We start from the raw sequence: 15,042 nt of genomic DNA on the forward strand, positions 1-15,042 counted from the left end.
GGTTCGGGCCTTCGTATCGTGCCGCGGCAAGGCTTTTATGTGCCGCGGCATGGTGCCTTTTTCTGCATTTTCTTACTTCTTTTTTTTTTTTTTTTTTTCACGTTTTTCACGGTTTAAAGAGAGAATCAGAGTACAGAAAAAAAAATTGAAAAAAACTAAATGTTTAACTTAAAAATAAAAATAAAAATAAAGAAAATAACTAAAACTGAAAACAATAAAGATGGCTACGTTTAACGTCGCTAGCTCGACTCAGAACTTCAATCTTCATCAACATAAACTGGGTCTTCAAGGTACATCACATGAACTTGCTCCTCCTTGGCCATTGACTCATAATAAGGCTTCAGTCGCTGGCCATTCACCTTGAAAGACTTCCCCGTGCTTGGGCTTACAACTTCGACCGCTCCATGAGGAAAAACCTTAGTAACAATGAACGGACCTAACCAGCGAGACTTCAACTTCCCAGGAAAGAGTTTAAGGCGAGAGTGATACATGAGGACTTTCTGACCTTCCACAAAGCTCTTCCGGAGAATATGTTTGTCATGAAAAGCTTTGGTTTTCTCCTTATAGATTTTCGCGCTCTCATATGCTTCATTGCGTATTTCTTCTAACTCATGCAATTGAAGCATTCTTTGTTGTCCTACAGCAACCGTGTCCAAGTTACACTTCTTTACAGCCCACCACGCCTTATGCTCTAGCTCCACCGGTAGATGGCAAGGTTTACCATACACCAACCGATAAGGTGACATACCGATAGGTGTTTTATATGCCGTTCGATACGCCCACAAGGCATCATCAAGCCTTGTACTCCAATCTTTCCGGTTTGAATTTACAGTTTTCTCAAGGATCAATTTGATTTCACGATTAGAAACCTCCGCTTGCCCGTTGGCTTGTGGATGATAAGCAGCTGTCACCTTGTGAGTTACACTATAGCGTCGAAACAATGCTTCTATACTCTTGTTGCAAAAATGAGTGCCTCGATCACTAAGTATAGCCTTAGGTGTACCAAAACGCACAAAAATGTTAGAGCGAATGAAATCCACTACTGTTTTTGAATTGTCCGTTCTAGTTGCAATCGCTTCCACCCATTTAGACACATAGTCTACCGCCAATAAAATATATTCATAGCCGAAAGAGGATGGGAATGGTCCCATGAAATCCATACCCCAAACATCAAAGATTTCAAGAATTAAAATGGGAGTTTGAGGCATTTGATCCTTGGCCGTTATGTTACCCACTCGTTGACAACGATCACATGCCTTACAATAAGCATAAGCATCTTTGAAAATTGTGGGCCAATAGAAACCGCTGTCAAATATCTTACGAGCTGTCCTCTTAGGTCCAAAGTGTCCACCACAAGCATAAGCATGACAAAAAGCAAGGATGGAACGAAATTCAGATTCCGGTACACATCTACGAATGATTTGATCAGTACAATACTTCCAAAGATAAGGTTCATCCCATATATAGTGGCGAGCATCATGCTTAATCTTGTTCCGTTGTGCTTGTGTGAGATCACTTGGTAACTCCTTTGAAGCAAGGTAGTTTACAATGTCGGCATACCAAGGAATAACTTCTTGCATGGCAAGGAGTTGCTCATCTGGAAACCGCTCATGCAATGGTAAGAACTCCTCCTCCCGAATCAACCGACTCAAGTGATCAGCCACTAGATTTTCCGAGCCGCTTTTATCTTTTATCTCCAAGTCAAACTCTTGTAACAATAAAATCCACCGAATAAGTCTTGGTTTTGCCTCCTTCTTTGCTAGCAAATATTTAAGAGCAGCATGGTCGGTATATATGATTACTTTCGTCCCAATCAAATAAGAACGGAACTTCTCCAAAGCATAGATAACCGCCAATAGTTCCTTCTCAGTGGTAGAGTAATTTAACTGTGCATCATTTAGAGTTCTAGAAGCATAGTAAATCACATGAGGAAGCTTACCAACCCGCTGCCCTAGGACTGCACCCACTGCATAATCACTAGCGTCACACATAAGCTCAAAAGGCAACTCCCAATTCGGTGGCTGGATAATAGGAGCTGTAGTCAAAGATTCTTTCAATATATTAAAGGCCAGTAGACACTTCTCATCAAACTCAAACTTAACATCCTTTTGGAGGAGCTTGCACAGTGGCGTAGAGATTTTAGAGAAGTCCTTTATAAATCGTCGATAGAAACCCGCATGACCAAGAAACGACCGTATTTCCTTGACACTAGATGGAGGTGGTAAAGACCGAATGAGATCAACTTTGGCCTTGTCCACTTCAATTCCTTTTTCTGAGATAACATGTCCCAAAACAATCCCCTGCTGTACCATAAAATGGCATTTCTCCCAATTCAAAACTAGATTGGTCTCAATGCAGCGTTTGAGAACCAAAGTAAGATTATGCAAGCATTTATCAAATGAATCGCCATATACACTGAAATCATCCATGAATACCTCAATAATGCTCTCAATGTAATCTGAAAAGATACTAACCATACATCTCTGAAATGTAGCAGGAGCGTTGCATAAACCGAATGGCATTCTCCGAAAAGCAAATGTGCCAAAGGGACATGTGAAAGTCGTCTTCTCCTGATCTTCTGGGGCTATGACAATCTGATTATACCCCGAATAACCATCTAAGAAACAGTAATAGGGGTGGCCAGCCAATCTCTCGAGCATCTGATCAATGAATGGTAGGGGGAAGTGATCCTTTCGAGTTGTCGAATTTAGCTTGCGGTAATCAATACACACCCGCCACCCTGTTTGAACTCGAGTTGGAACCAACTCATTCTCATTATTCTTCACCACAGTAATGCCAGACTTCTTGGGTACCACTTGAACTGGACTCACCCATTTACTGTCAGAGATTGGGTAAATCACACCCACACTAAGGAGCTTCAGAATCTCCTTCTTCACAACTTCCATCATTGGTGGGTTTAATCTCCGTTGCGCCTCACGTGTTGGCTTAAACCCTTCTTCAAGTAAGATTCGGTGCATGCACATGGAAGGGCTAATCCCCTTAATATCCGCTATAGACCAACCAATGGCTGTTTTATACTCTCGGAGTACTCTCATTAATTTGTCTTCTTGGCCTTGGTTAAGATTTCTTGCAATTATAACAGGAAGTGTCTCGTTCTTCCCCAAGTAAACATATTTGAGATGCTCCGGAAGAGGCTTCAATTCAAGTGTAGGAGCTTGAATAATTGATGGCTGCAATTTATCATTAGAAATCGGCAAATCAAGAAATGCAACCTTCTTAAAAGTCTTGTCAAAACCACTATTGAGTGTGGTTATGACATCCATGATCTCATGAGACAAATCTTCATCGGTCAACACAAGATGCTCCCTCAACACAACCTCCAAATCATCTTCACTATGCAAATCTAAAACTCGTTGAGAAAGACTATCCAACACATCAATAGAGTAAACAGCGTGCACATCACTTGGATATCTCATAGCTTCAAAAATATTAAATCGAATAGTTTCCCCATCAAATTCCATGGTCAACGTACCGTCATGCACATCAATTTTAGTTCTCGCAGTTTTCATGAATGGCCTTCCCAACAAAATTGGAGTGGAGCATGGAATAGATTCATCTTCCATATCAAGAACATAAAAATCAGCTGGAAACACCAATTCATTAACTTGAACTAAAACATCTTCTATTACACCCCTGGGATAAGCATTCGACCTATCAGCAAGTTGAATAATCACCCCCGTTTCTTCAAGTGGACCGAGATTCAATGAAGCATAAATGGAGAATGGCATGACATTGATAGAGGCTCCCAAATCCAACATACACCGCTCAATTCTTTTATTCCCAATAGTGCAAGGGATAGTAAAAGTACCAGGATCCTTACACTTTGGTGGAAGCTTCTTTTGTAGAACTGCGGAAACATTCTCCCCCACACTAACTTTTTCATTACCCCTCAACTTACGCTTATTAGTGCACAACTCTTTCAGGAACTTGGCATAGCGCGGCACTTGTTTAATAGCGTCAAGAAGAGGAATATTCACTTCTACCTTTCGGAATGTATCAAGAATCTCCTTGTCAACCTCTTCCTTTTTTGTCTTTTTCAGTCTGCTTGGGAATGGAGGTGGAATGACAATAGTAGGCTTAGGCCTGAGTTGTGTAGGGGTGGTTGGCTTTGGTGGAACATCATCATTGACTGAGCAATCAACTTGTGGCTTGGATGACAATGTACTGGGCACTGGCGGATTAGGTGGATCATATTGCGTCCCACTACGCAAAGTTACTGCACTAGCATTCTCTTTGGGATTCATCTCAGGTTGTGAAGGCAATTTATTTGACAGATGAGCCTCCAACCGGTTATATGATGCCGCTAATTGTCCCACCTGATTCTCCAAACTCTTGATGGAAGCTTGGGTGGTTTGCTGAAATTGAAGAGTATTTGTGGCAAGAGCATTGATTAAATCCTCAGTAGAAGGTTTAGCATTTGGTGGTGGAGCAGCCTGCGGTGGTTGTGATGGTCTAGGTGCATAATTATTTGGAGACCTCTGTTGTGTAGTGAAACCAGGTGGTCTTGCTGCTGTTGGTTGTGGAGCTAGTTGTTGTTGATTCCCATATCGAAGGTTTGGATGATCACGCCAGCCAGGATTATAGGTTTGTGAAAATGGTTCATAATACATCTGACGTAATTGACCAGGAAAATTTCCTACAGCGTTAACACCCTCAGTTTCTCCCTCGACTAGAGTGGGGCACGTATCAGTAGGGTGCCCCACTACTTGACAGATTCCACATGGCCGCACCTGTTGGCCCAAAGCTAGTTGTTGTACCACTGAAGTCAATTGAGCTATCTGTTGACCAAGTTGATTATCAACAGTAGTTTGCACCTCGTTAACCCTTCTTGAAGTTGACATATGCTCCTGGCGAATACCAAACTGTTGGGAATTAGCTGCCATATTAGAAATCAAGCTCCTGGCTGCTGCAGGAGTCTTGTCCACTAGTGCCCCTCCACTGGCTGCATCAATCATACTTCTGTCCAACGGCAGTAATCCCTCATAGAAATATTGAATCAATAGTTGCTCACTGATCTGATGGTGAGGACAACTAGCACACAACCGCTTAAAGCGCTCCCAGTAATCGTAGAGTGATTCTCCCACAGCCTGCCTGATGCCACAAATTTCTTTCCTTATACTCCCCACTTTAGACGCTGGAAAATACCGCTCCAAAAACAAGGTCTTCATAGTGTTCCAGGTCTCCACAGTACCAGGGGGGAGATAATACAGCCACTCCTTTGCTGAATCCTTTAGAGAGAAAGGAAAAGCTCGGAGTTTTATTTGTTCTTCTGTCACTGAGGCTGGCTTCATACTGGAGCATACAATATGGAACTCCTTGAGATGATTATTCGGATCCTCACCAGGCAGCCCATGGAACGATGGCAATAGATGAATGAGGCCCGACTTAAGCTCAAAATTCACATCAAGAGGTGCATATTGAATGCAAAGCGGTTGTTGATCAATATCTGGCGCAGCCAACTCTTTCAACGTCCTATTTTGTGCCATATCTCTGTAAGATGTAATAGAATCGTCTGAATCTGAGTCGTGAGATGGTAAGGGCACTTTCACAGGATCCACTTGATGAGCAAGACGTTGAAAGAGTGGATTATCAGTAATAGTCCGCGAAGTCCGAGAAGAAGATGAAGTAGCAAGATACTGTTTGATTGCCTCCAACCTATTCTGAGTGTCTTCGCCAGACATATAACTCTGAGATGCCAAGAGAAATCAAGTTAGTAAGCGTAAACCAATATGAATAATAAAAAGAATTAAATAGTTCCCCGGCAACGGCGCCAAAAATTTGATGCGTGTCGTATTGCGTACCAAATTTAACAAATATTTTATTTACTCTCAAACCAATTATTTAGTATAACGGCAAATAGAGGTCGAACCCAAGGGAACTATATTCAGTTTATTATTCACAAAAGCTTAACAAAGTTAAATTGGAAAGGGTGGTTTTGGAAAGTAAAAGTAAAAGCAAAAATTAAGAAAACAATTGATAGCAAGAAGAGATTAACAACGATTTTAAAGATGGTTAAGAATTATTCTCCACCTCAGACCGTCATGCAATTATATCAATAATGAATATTATTCCGATTCCCAATTAAACTATTAACCCTACAGATAACGCTTAAGCAGTCAATTATCTCAATCTCCCTATCACAATCAATTACGGCTAAGCGCTCAATAATTAATTCTTTTTACCAAACAACAAACCTATTAAGCATACGATTCATTTAATTTAGTAAAAGCATTAACAACAGTGGAGATAGGTTAATCTAGGCAATAAATCAATGAAGCATTTAATTCATTTAACCTAGGTTCTATTCTTCATCACAATCAACAATGTTTTTTACCACATCATCAATTGCAATTTATCACAAACACTTAGAATCCTAAACTATTAGGTGAATAGAAATTCTAAGATGACAGTAAATAATGCAAGCCCTAATTAGTTGTACACCCTAACAAGGAATCACAATATTTCATACAATAGGCATAGAAGAATAGAAGCAATTTAACATTATGGAAATCAAGAACAATATTCACATCTCAAATCAAACATTCATGTCTGGGTTTTGAATAACCCTTAACCTAAAAGAAACTTAGCCAACAATCATGATTAAAAACATAACCAGAATCAAAGAATAAAAGAGTTTAGAGAAGAAGAAAACTATTGAAAAGGTTGAATGCGATCCTCCTTCTTCTCCTCCGCTCTCTCTGTGTTCCTCCCTCTAAAATCGTGTATCTAAAACTTAATTCACGAATATGACCTAATCCCCCTTTTATTTCCCGTCTAAAAATTAAGAAAAATCGAATTTGGATTTGAATTTTAACGCGTGCCGCGGCATCCATATTTCCTTGCCGCGGCACGAGGCTTCAGATATGCGATATGGGCTTTTCGTGCCGCGGTATGCAACTTTCCTTGCCGCGGCACGAGACTCTCTGTTTCTCTTGTAGCGGCAGGGACTTTTCTCTGTAGCGGCAAGGACCTTTCTGATTTCCCTCGTAGCGGCAGGGACTTTTCCCTGTAGCGGCAAGCTTTCAGATTTCTGTACTTTTGTTCTTTTCTCGATTTTTCTCCTCTTTAACACTTTACTCCAATGGTTAGAATCCTACAAAATCATCATTCAACCAAAAATCATCAAAAATATACAATTATCCTTAAAAATAATAATTTAGATTAAATGAATCAAATTAACAAAACGATTCTAGCTATCCCCAAACACACTACTTATGAACACAAAATCTGATAAGTAGAAAGGTAAACTTTATACAAAAATATACTTATCAGTAACTTACTGAACTCTTCAGCCTTAACAACTTTAACTACGTCATTGTAGTATTTCTCACTGAACAGAGTGCTAAAATCCTCCCATTCCATAGTATTTACTACTCTTGTATGGGATATCAGCTCCCACCATATTCGGGCATCCTCCTGAAACATGTAAGTGGCGCGGGCCACTCCCTCATTACCATCTACCCTCATGAAATCCAAGATGGCGGTTATCATAGTCATCCATTGCTCAGCCTTCAGTGGGTCTAAGCTTCCCTAAAAAATTGAAGAGTATTGCTTCCTGAACCTCTCATACAATAGTTCCCATCTATCTCCCCCTGCTTGGGGCTGTACTACCGCTGGTACCACTTGTTGTATCACTGTCGGTATTGTAGATTGTAGGTTCCCTGCTAGAACTTGTTAATGCCCCAAGAGGCGAATCTCATCTTTCTGGCTCTATAACCTAGCTTGCATATTAGCAAGCACCTATTGCCAGTTCTCTGGAGCTGGCAGTGGGCCCTGACCCTGGTCATTCTCTTCCCTGGCCTGTATCACTTAGCCAGCCAACCTCTCTGACCTTCGAGGAAGCATATTGATAACTATCCCACATTGTAGTGATCAAATCGGTCGTTAAGTAAGTAATAACTATACCTTTTGCCGCCTGACGGTCCAAGACCGAACAAAAAAACAAATGCAATACTAATAAGCATGCCAACACGTAATACATCCAATCATGGTGCTAATAAGCACTTCCTGATATTCATCAGCAAATAGCAATGTTAATAATCATTTCTGGCATTCATAAGCAATTAATGATGCAAATAAGCATGTTCAAGCCTTTATACATGTATATCAATGCTAATAAGCATGTTCATTAATATCTCCCAGTATCACAGTGCTAATAAGCATTTTTTGGCCTATATGCAATTAACAATGCTAATAAGCATGTCCTAACCTACATGTTCATATAACAATGCTAATAAACGGTTCATGTGCATTCACAAGCAATAACAATGCTAATAGGCATGTCTTGATAATTCATGCAATAGTCAAGAGACAGACCCTATCAGAATATCTTATGCTCCCTAATCAGGCATACAGATAAGGCGTATACACTTATTTAAACAGTTAAGCACTTAATCACATAAGTAGTTACCAAACCCGTAGTCTAGCTTGTCTTTAGTGGTGAGTGTACATGCTCGACCAGTCTTCAGGAACCCTTAAACCTTGGCAGCTCTGAAACCAAGTTGTAACGTTCTCCTAATCCAGGATTTGTTACACTGTGTACTTTAAATAGTGCTAGACTTGCTAATCAAGTCATTTTGTTACAAACGTGTAACTAAGGTTAATGTCAAGGGTTAGGGTTAAATTTTTTTGTAAAAGGACACGTTGAATTTTCATTTAAAAGTTTAATACATACATGGGATCCCAAAATATTACAAATCGGTGTTTAAAAGGGTATATACAAATCAAAAGTTACAACCAGCTGGCCTAAGCAAAAAAATAAGGGATATAACCTTAGTTTCTTGAGCTATCCTCGGTCGTGGTGGGTGAGTAACTGCATATGTACACGCTGCCATCGAAGCTCGCCAACTCATGGCTGGTCCTGCTTTCCTTTCCCCATACCTACACCACATAGCAGCCGTGAGCCAAGGCTCAGCAAGAAAACTTAAACATGTTCATGAATAGTAAATACAAATTCCAGAAACATATCTAGCATGCCCATCAGTTATAACCTACTCATGCATGCATACAATTATAAATAAATGATCATTGGATCATTTTGGGACCCACTTCCCTGAATAGATGACCATAGAGTCAACTCGAGGCCGTATGCCCTAGATATGTGACCATAGAGTCATCTCGGGCCTTTGCCCTTAGCTCTGAGTAACTAGCCATAGAGCTAGCCAAGCGCTTTGATTTCCAACAACCATAGGGTCGACCAACGTAATAGTACGTCCCTGATTGGGCCTGAGCCTCTCAACTAGTGCGTAGCGTGCTATTGCAGCCTTTGACTAATAAGTCAAGGCCTTAACCAAATATTCAGATATAGATACAGATACAGATAAGCATACTTCAGACAATACAAGCATGCATACAAATTAATCATATATCTGAGCCAATTAAATGCAACCATAGTAATAACCATGTTCCTTAATGGGGTCGAGCCCTAACTACCCAGACAATGCATACAATCATTAACCAACTAGCCAGACATGGAGCATTCAAGCATGTTTTATCAACGAGCACAAACATTACTTATTCACATTAATTATCAGGGGTCGAGCCCTATACATAGCTATAATCAAGAACTGGGCCAAGCCCTATTAACATATATGACGTATTGGGTACAGTTTTCTTACCTTAGGTCCAAGTGCAACGTATATTAAGAACAACCCTAGAGCACGATCCCAGTTCCAAGCCCCTAGCGATGACCTAGTCACAACTAATAGAGAATCTCAACAAAATGAGGGAGTAAAGGCTTCTGGATTAAGTCCTAGCCTCCGGGACATCGAATTCTACTAAATCGGGAAGTAGGATCGAACTCGAGCCCTTAGGTTTGAGTTCCCACACTCAAAACCCTCCCGTGGCTCAAAATCTCTTCAAGCATCGCGGCTCAATATAAAGGAGTCGCGGCCCGCCCCAAGTCAAAGAGCCCAAGGCTCTCCTCTATTTCGACACGCATCGTGGCTTAAATGGGCTGACATCACCTCCTTCTCCTTCTCGTTCATGAGAGTCGCAGCAGCCCAAGAACAGGATCGTGGTTCAGCGTGAAAACTCATAAATTTCCCTGTTTTTTTCAAGCCAAAACCCACCAAATACCTATCCAAACATAGCTACATCCCCAAGGTAAAGTTCCCAATCAAATCAGCACCTCAAAACACACAAAATCCAAGCCTAAACTTGGCCAAAACCTCATCAAATCCCAAAATTTGTAATTGAGTTTCTAAACTCCAGAACATAGCTAAAAACTAGAAAAATATAGAGATTCAAGGCTGGAAATCATTACCTCATTTTCCCTAAATGATGCTAAGCTTCTCCCCAAGCAATCCTGAGCCTAAGCTAGCTTTGATTCCTCCTAAATCGCAAGAATTCCCAAGGAAAATTAAGAAAGTGTGTATGAACGATAGAGAGAGAGAGAGAGGGGGGGGGGGGGGGAATGAAAGAGAGAACATGCTTTTCTGTATTGGTGTTTGTGAGGTTACTTAGACCGTAAGTAACTCTAAGTAAATCCCGAGGCTCAGGGTGCCCAAAAACGTCCCCAAGGGTAAAATGGTCAAAATCCTTGAAATTCCCTCCTAATCTTACTAACTCCAAATATATCCTAAAATATTTATTCTTGTTACCCAATAACCTAGTAATGTACTAAATACCCAAAATACCCCTTGACTCACCCTGAGTTGGGTATTAGGTCCCATTGTGACTTTCCTGCTAACTTGTTTCCTAGGATCGCCTCGTGCCGAGTAACCCAAATATATCCACATAATAATGTGGTCTCGTACATATATCACATGTATGCAGATATATTCCAAATATACATGTAACAACCAAATTATGAAAATGGCCCTTCTATTAAGAAACAGGCCCACGTGCATATTTAAGACACATAAACATGCATATATAGTCATATTATAATATAACTCACATAATCATATAATTACACACATATATATCACATAAACTCATAATTTTCCATCTTGGCCCCCTAATGAAGGTCCTAATCCTTACTTAGGTAATTTCAGACGTTACAGAAAGTGTATATAGTCTTCCTCTTCTAATCAATGGAGCCATCGCCCCTACTTGACCGAGTAAACGGATGTATCGTCCTCCGAGCATCGAGCCTTGCGACGCTCTCCTTCCAATTCTTGTCCTCCACCCCTCTGCAGTAGGGGCCTTCTCTACTACCTGAGCATATGTAGTAACTCCAGGCACAAAGTTAATTCCCACATCTTGGGCTATCATGGAATTCAGCCCCTGAACAATCCAATCCTTCCTAGTAACATCTGTTGGCCCCAAGTCAGAAGCAAACTTGGCCAACCTGTCAAACTTCAAGGTGTACTCTGTCATAATCATATTGCCCATAACTAAATTGGCAAACTCATCCACCTTCGCAGTCTGAACTACATCATTGTAATACTTCTCATTAAACAGCTCCCGGGCATCATCTTGTAACATGTAAGTGGCGTAAGCCACCCTATCATTACATGCCACCCTCATAAAATCCATAATAGAACTAGTCATGCCCATACACTTCTCATCTTTAAGTGTGTTAAGATTGGTTAAATATAATGGTTAAGTTGTTTACGCAATGAGATGCAAAACACTTAATGGTTTTCACTTAAACTGAAGTGAAAACATGAGATTGTGTAATAGGCTTCTAAAATTGACTTTTATGGGTCTAAAGTGATACATGGATTCATCTAAGGATTCCCAAAAATTTTGGTAGCATTTGGATAAATTTTAGGACCCTTGGAAGGGTCAAAAGTTAGAGGAGGTGGCAATGCGTTGCCTCCTAAGAAGGGTTGCATCGCCTAAATGTGAAGAGGCACAAAATCCCCAGCAGGCGATACATCACCTACATGCAGGCGATGTATCGCCTAACGTGTCCGTACAAACACATAAAATAAGCTCCAAATGACGAGTTAATTATCTCTAATCCTATTTGTTAGACCTAGTGACGATGCCTACCCTATAAAAGGATTATCATAGAGTTTTGGAAGACTTGATCACTCTCTCCAATATCTCTCTAACCTCTCTCTCTCTCTCTCTCTCTCTCTCTCTCTCTCTCTCTCTCTCTCTCTCTCTCTCTCTATCTAGCTCTCAAAGATCATAAGTTTTCTCCAAGAAACTCACCATGTATTGCTTGAATTGGTGAGCTTCAAAGGCTTGTTCAATCCCAAACCTCATTCTACTTGGTTGAAGCTTCAAGCAACAAAGGGAAGGCTTGGAATAGAGATTTTGGACAGCAATGTTAATTCGTGTATAAGCCTTAGAAGTTCCCCAAGTTTGAAGATTCAAGTTGCTAAAGACAAAAGGTTGTATCTCTCTAACTCTAATTTTGTATTTTGCCATTCTATTGTGTTTATGTTGTTAAGTATTGATGATTAAATGTTTCTAAGTTCATCATATAATCATTTAATCACTTAATCCTTTCTTTTTCAAGATTTGCATTCATACCATGAACATGGTTATTTGATTATCAAGATTTGCATTCGTACTTTGAATAAGGTTCTTAATTAACATCTAGGGTTGGTAATATTGAAATTTATCTATTATGCATTGTTGTTTAAGAAAGTGTAAAGCCATAAATTCCCAACAGAGCGAATCTTGGCCACCCTCGAATACTGGAGGGTGATGCTTTCGAAACCTCTCATACAGTGGTTCCCACCGGTTTTCCATCTCAGATTGCACCGGTACAGGGTACCACTACAAGTGGCACATACTGTGCAGCATTCCCTGGAGGAAAATGTTGCCTCAGCCGCCTGATTTTCTCTTCCTGTCTTTGAAGTTTGATTTGCATATTAGCAAGCATCTACTGCCACCCCTGAGGAGCATGTGGAGGGTTCAAGTTGTTGTCATCATGTCCGGCCGTAATATTCTCGCCACAAAGTCTAATTTATTTCCTAGGAAGCATTATCTCTACATACTTCTGCAATCAATGACGCAGGCTTATCAGGCAATGATATCAACATCATAACCGCCCCATGGTCATAATTGAACAAACAGAGAGATTCACATTCATTAATAATTGTCATAAGCATCTCTATTACATCCACAAAGCAGTCGAGGTAGCCATTCCCTAACAACATATATCATGCTTCCTATTCTAGCATGCAGATAAGGCAGTACATCTCATTTACGCAATTAATCAAATATACTAAACTCATTACCCGCTGCACCATGAGTCAAGCTTGTCTTTAGGAGCGAATGTACATGTTCGGTCAATCTTCAGGAACCATAAAACCTTGGCAACTCTGATACCAATTTGTGACGCCCTACTAATCCAGGACAGTCACCTTGTGTAACGTCCCAAATTACCTAATAAGGCTTAGGGCCTTAATTAGAGGGTCAGGATGGCAAATTATGGAAAATTATTTGAATATATGTGATTTAATTATGAAATATGTGTTTATGTGATATATATATATATATATATATATGTATCATTATATGATTACATGAGTTATGTTATAGTATGACTAGATATGCATGTTTAGGTGTATTAAATATACATGCGGGCATGTTTCTTATTAGAATGGCAATTTTCATAATTTGGCCCGTTTCTGGTATATTTAGAATATATGTGCATATATGTGATATATTTGTGAGACTACATTATTATGTTGATATATTTCGGTTACTCGGCACGATGCGATCTAAGGGAGCAAGTTAGTGGGAATGAGACCTAATACCCGACTCAGGGTGAGTCAAGGGGTATTTTTGGTATTTAGTACATTACCGGGATATCAGATAATGGGAATAAATATTTAAGGATATATTTGATTTAGTGAGATTATGAGGGAATTTCAGGGATTTTGATCATTTTACCCTCGGGGACGTTTTTGGTACCCCGAGCCTCGGGATTTGCTTACACAAAATAGAAACACACTTAGAACACTCTCAAACTCTCTCTCTCTCTCTCTCTCTCTCTCTCTCTCTCTCTCTCTCTCTCGTGTATTGTAATGCCCCAAATTCCCTAATAAGGTTTAGGAACTTGATTAGGATGCCGGGAGGGCCATAATTGATTTATTATGTTATTAAATGATTATATGCATGTTTATGTGAATTATATTATTATATGATCATAAATGCATGCATATGGGTCAACATTTTATTATAAGGGTATTTTGGTAATGTGCCCCGTTGAGGGCGTGATTGGGTATCTTCATGCATGTGGGTGAATTATAAACAATACCACATTATATGTGGATTTGTTTGAGCCATTCGGCATGAGACGATCATGGAATGAAAGTTATCGGTCTGGTCATAACGGGGTTAGTTTCGAGGCTCAGGGTGAGTCTCGGGATAATTTGGTGATTAGAACGTTGTCGGGAATTAAAGGGTAACGGGATATGAATTATTAGCATTTGAGAATATTGAGAATAACAGGAATTGGAGGGTGTTAATTATAATTAACGAGATAGGCGGGAAAGGACGGTTTTACCCTTGGAAGCCTTTAGAGGGATTTAATTGACCTAGGGGCAATATTGTCTTTTTACCTAAGGGTTATATTCAATTAGAAGGCTGTAGAAAAAACTGAAAGCAAAACAGAGGTGCTAGTTTCCTCTTCCACGATCATCATCCTTCTTCTTCTTGCTTTGTTTTTTTTAACTCCCTTTGAGGATCCAACCTAGGAGAGCAAGGCTTGAGGGCTTAGGACCTTGGTTCAACCATTGAAGAGGATCTAAATCAAGCTTGAGGTAATAAATTCAGCCATGAAAATCTTTGGTTTATACCCTGTTTTTCTATTAGTTTCAGCAGAGAATTTTTAAAGTGGATAGTTGGGGATTCAATGAGGTTTTTGAGAAAGTTTGCTTGGGTTTTGATGAGGTTGAGGTATGGATGAAATTTTGGGGTTAAAATATAGGTTTGGTAGATGTTTGGGATTGGTTTTGAAGCTTGGTTTTCAGGGGAAATCGCAGGGGAGAAAACCAGAGATTTTCTGGTCTGCAAGTGGCGCCACAGCGCTAAGCAGGGCAGAGAGTGGGACTCTCTCTGTTTTGGGGCAGCGCCCCAGCGCTAGTTCACTTTCTAGCAAACCTATTT

The 15,042-nt window shown here is 40.1% G+C and overlaps 1 protein-coding gene across 1 annotated transcript; it reads right to left on the reverse strand.

Annotated features, from left to right (window-relative positions):
- Window positions 1-257: 257 nt before the first annotated feature.
- Window positions 258-5,772, reverse strand: LOC133800293 (uncharacterized). Its single transcript, XM_062238249.1, has 2 exons — window positions 1,163-5,772; window positions 258-886 (listed from the first exon to the last, which is right to left on the reverse strand). Exons 1-2 carry the CDS (start codon window positions 5,700-5,702, stop codon window positions 258-260), a joined length of 5,169 nt encoding a protein of 1,722 aa, XP_062094233.1. The 5' UTR covers window positions 5,703-5,772.
- Between the last annotated feature and the right edge of the window lie 9,270 nt (window positions 5,773-15,042).

This window comes from Humulus lupulus, chromosome 9 (assembly GCF_963169125.1).
Source record: "Humulus lupulus chromosome 9, drHumLupu1.1, whole genome shotgun sequence".
In the NCBI taxonomy this organism is placed as follows: domain Eukaryota; kingdom Viridiplantae; phylum Streptophyta; class Magnoliopsida; order Rosales; family Cannabaceae; genus Humulus; species Humulus lupulus.

Coding starts and splice junctions, on each gene's coding strand:
- LOC133800293 (XM_062238249.1), bottom strand. CDS start 5,702: ATGTCTGGCGAAGACACTCAGAATAGGTTGGAGGCAATCAAACAGTAT. Junction 887..1,162: donor TGAAATCTTTGATGTTTGGG/GTATGGATTTCA, acceptor ATCATCCACAAG/CCAACGGGCAAGCGGAGGTT.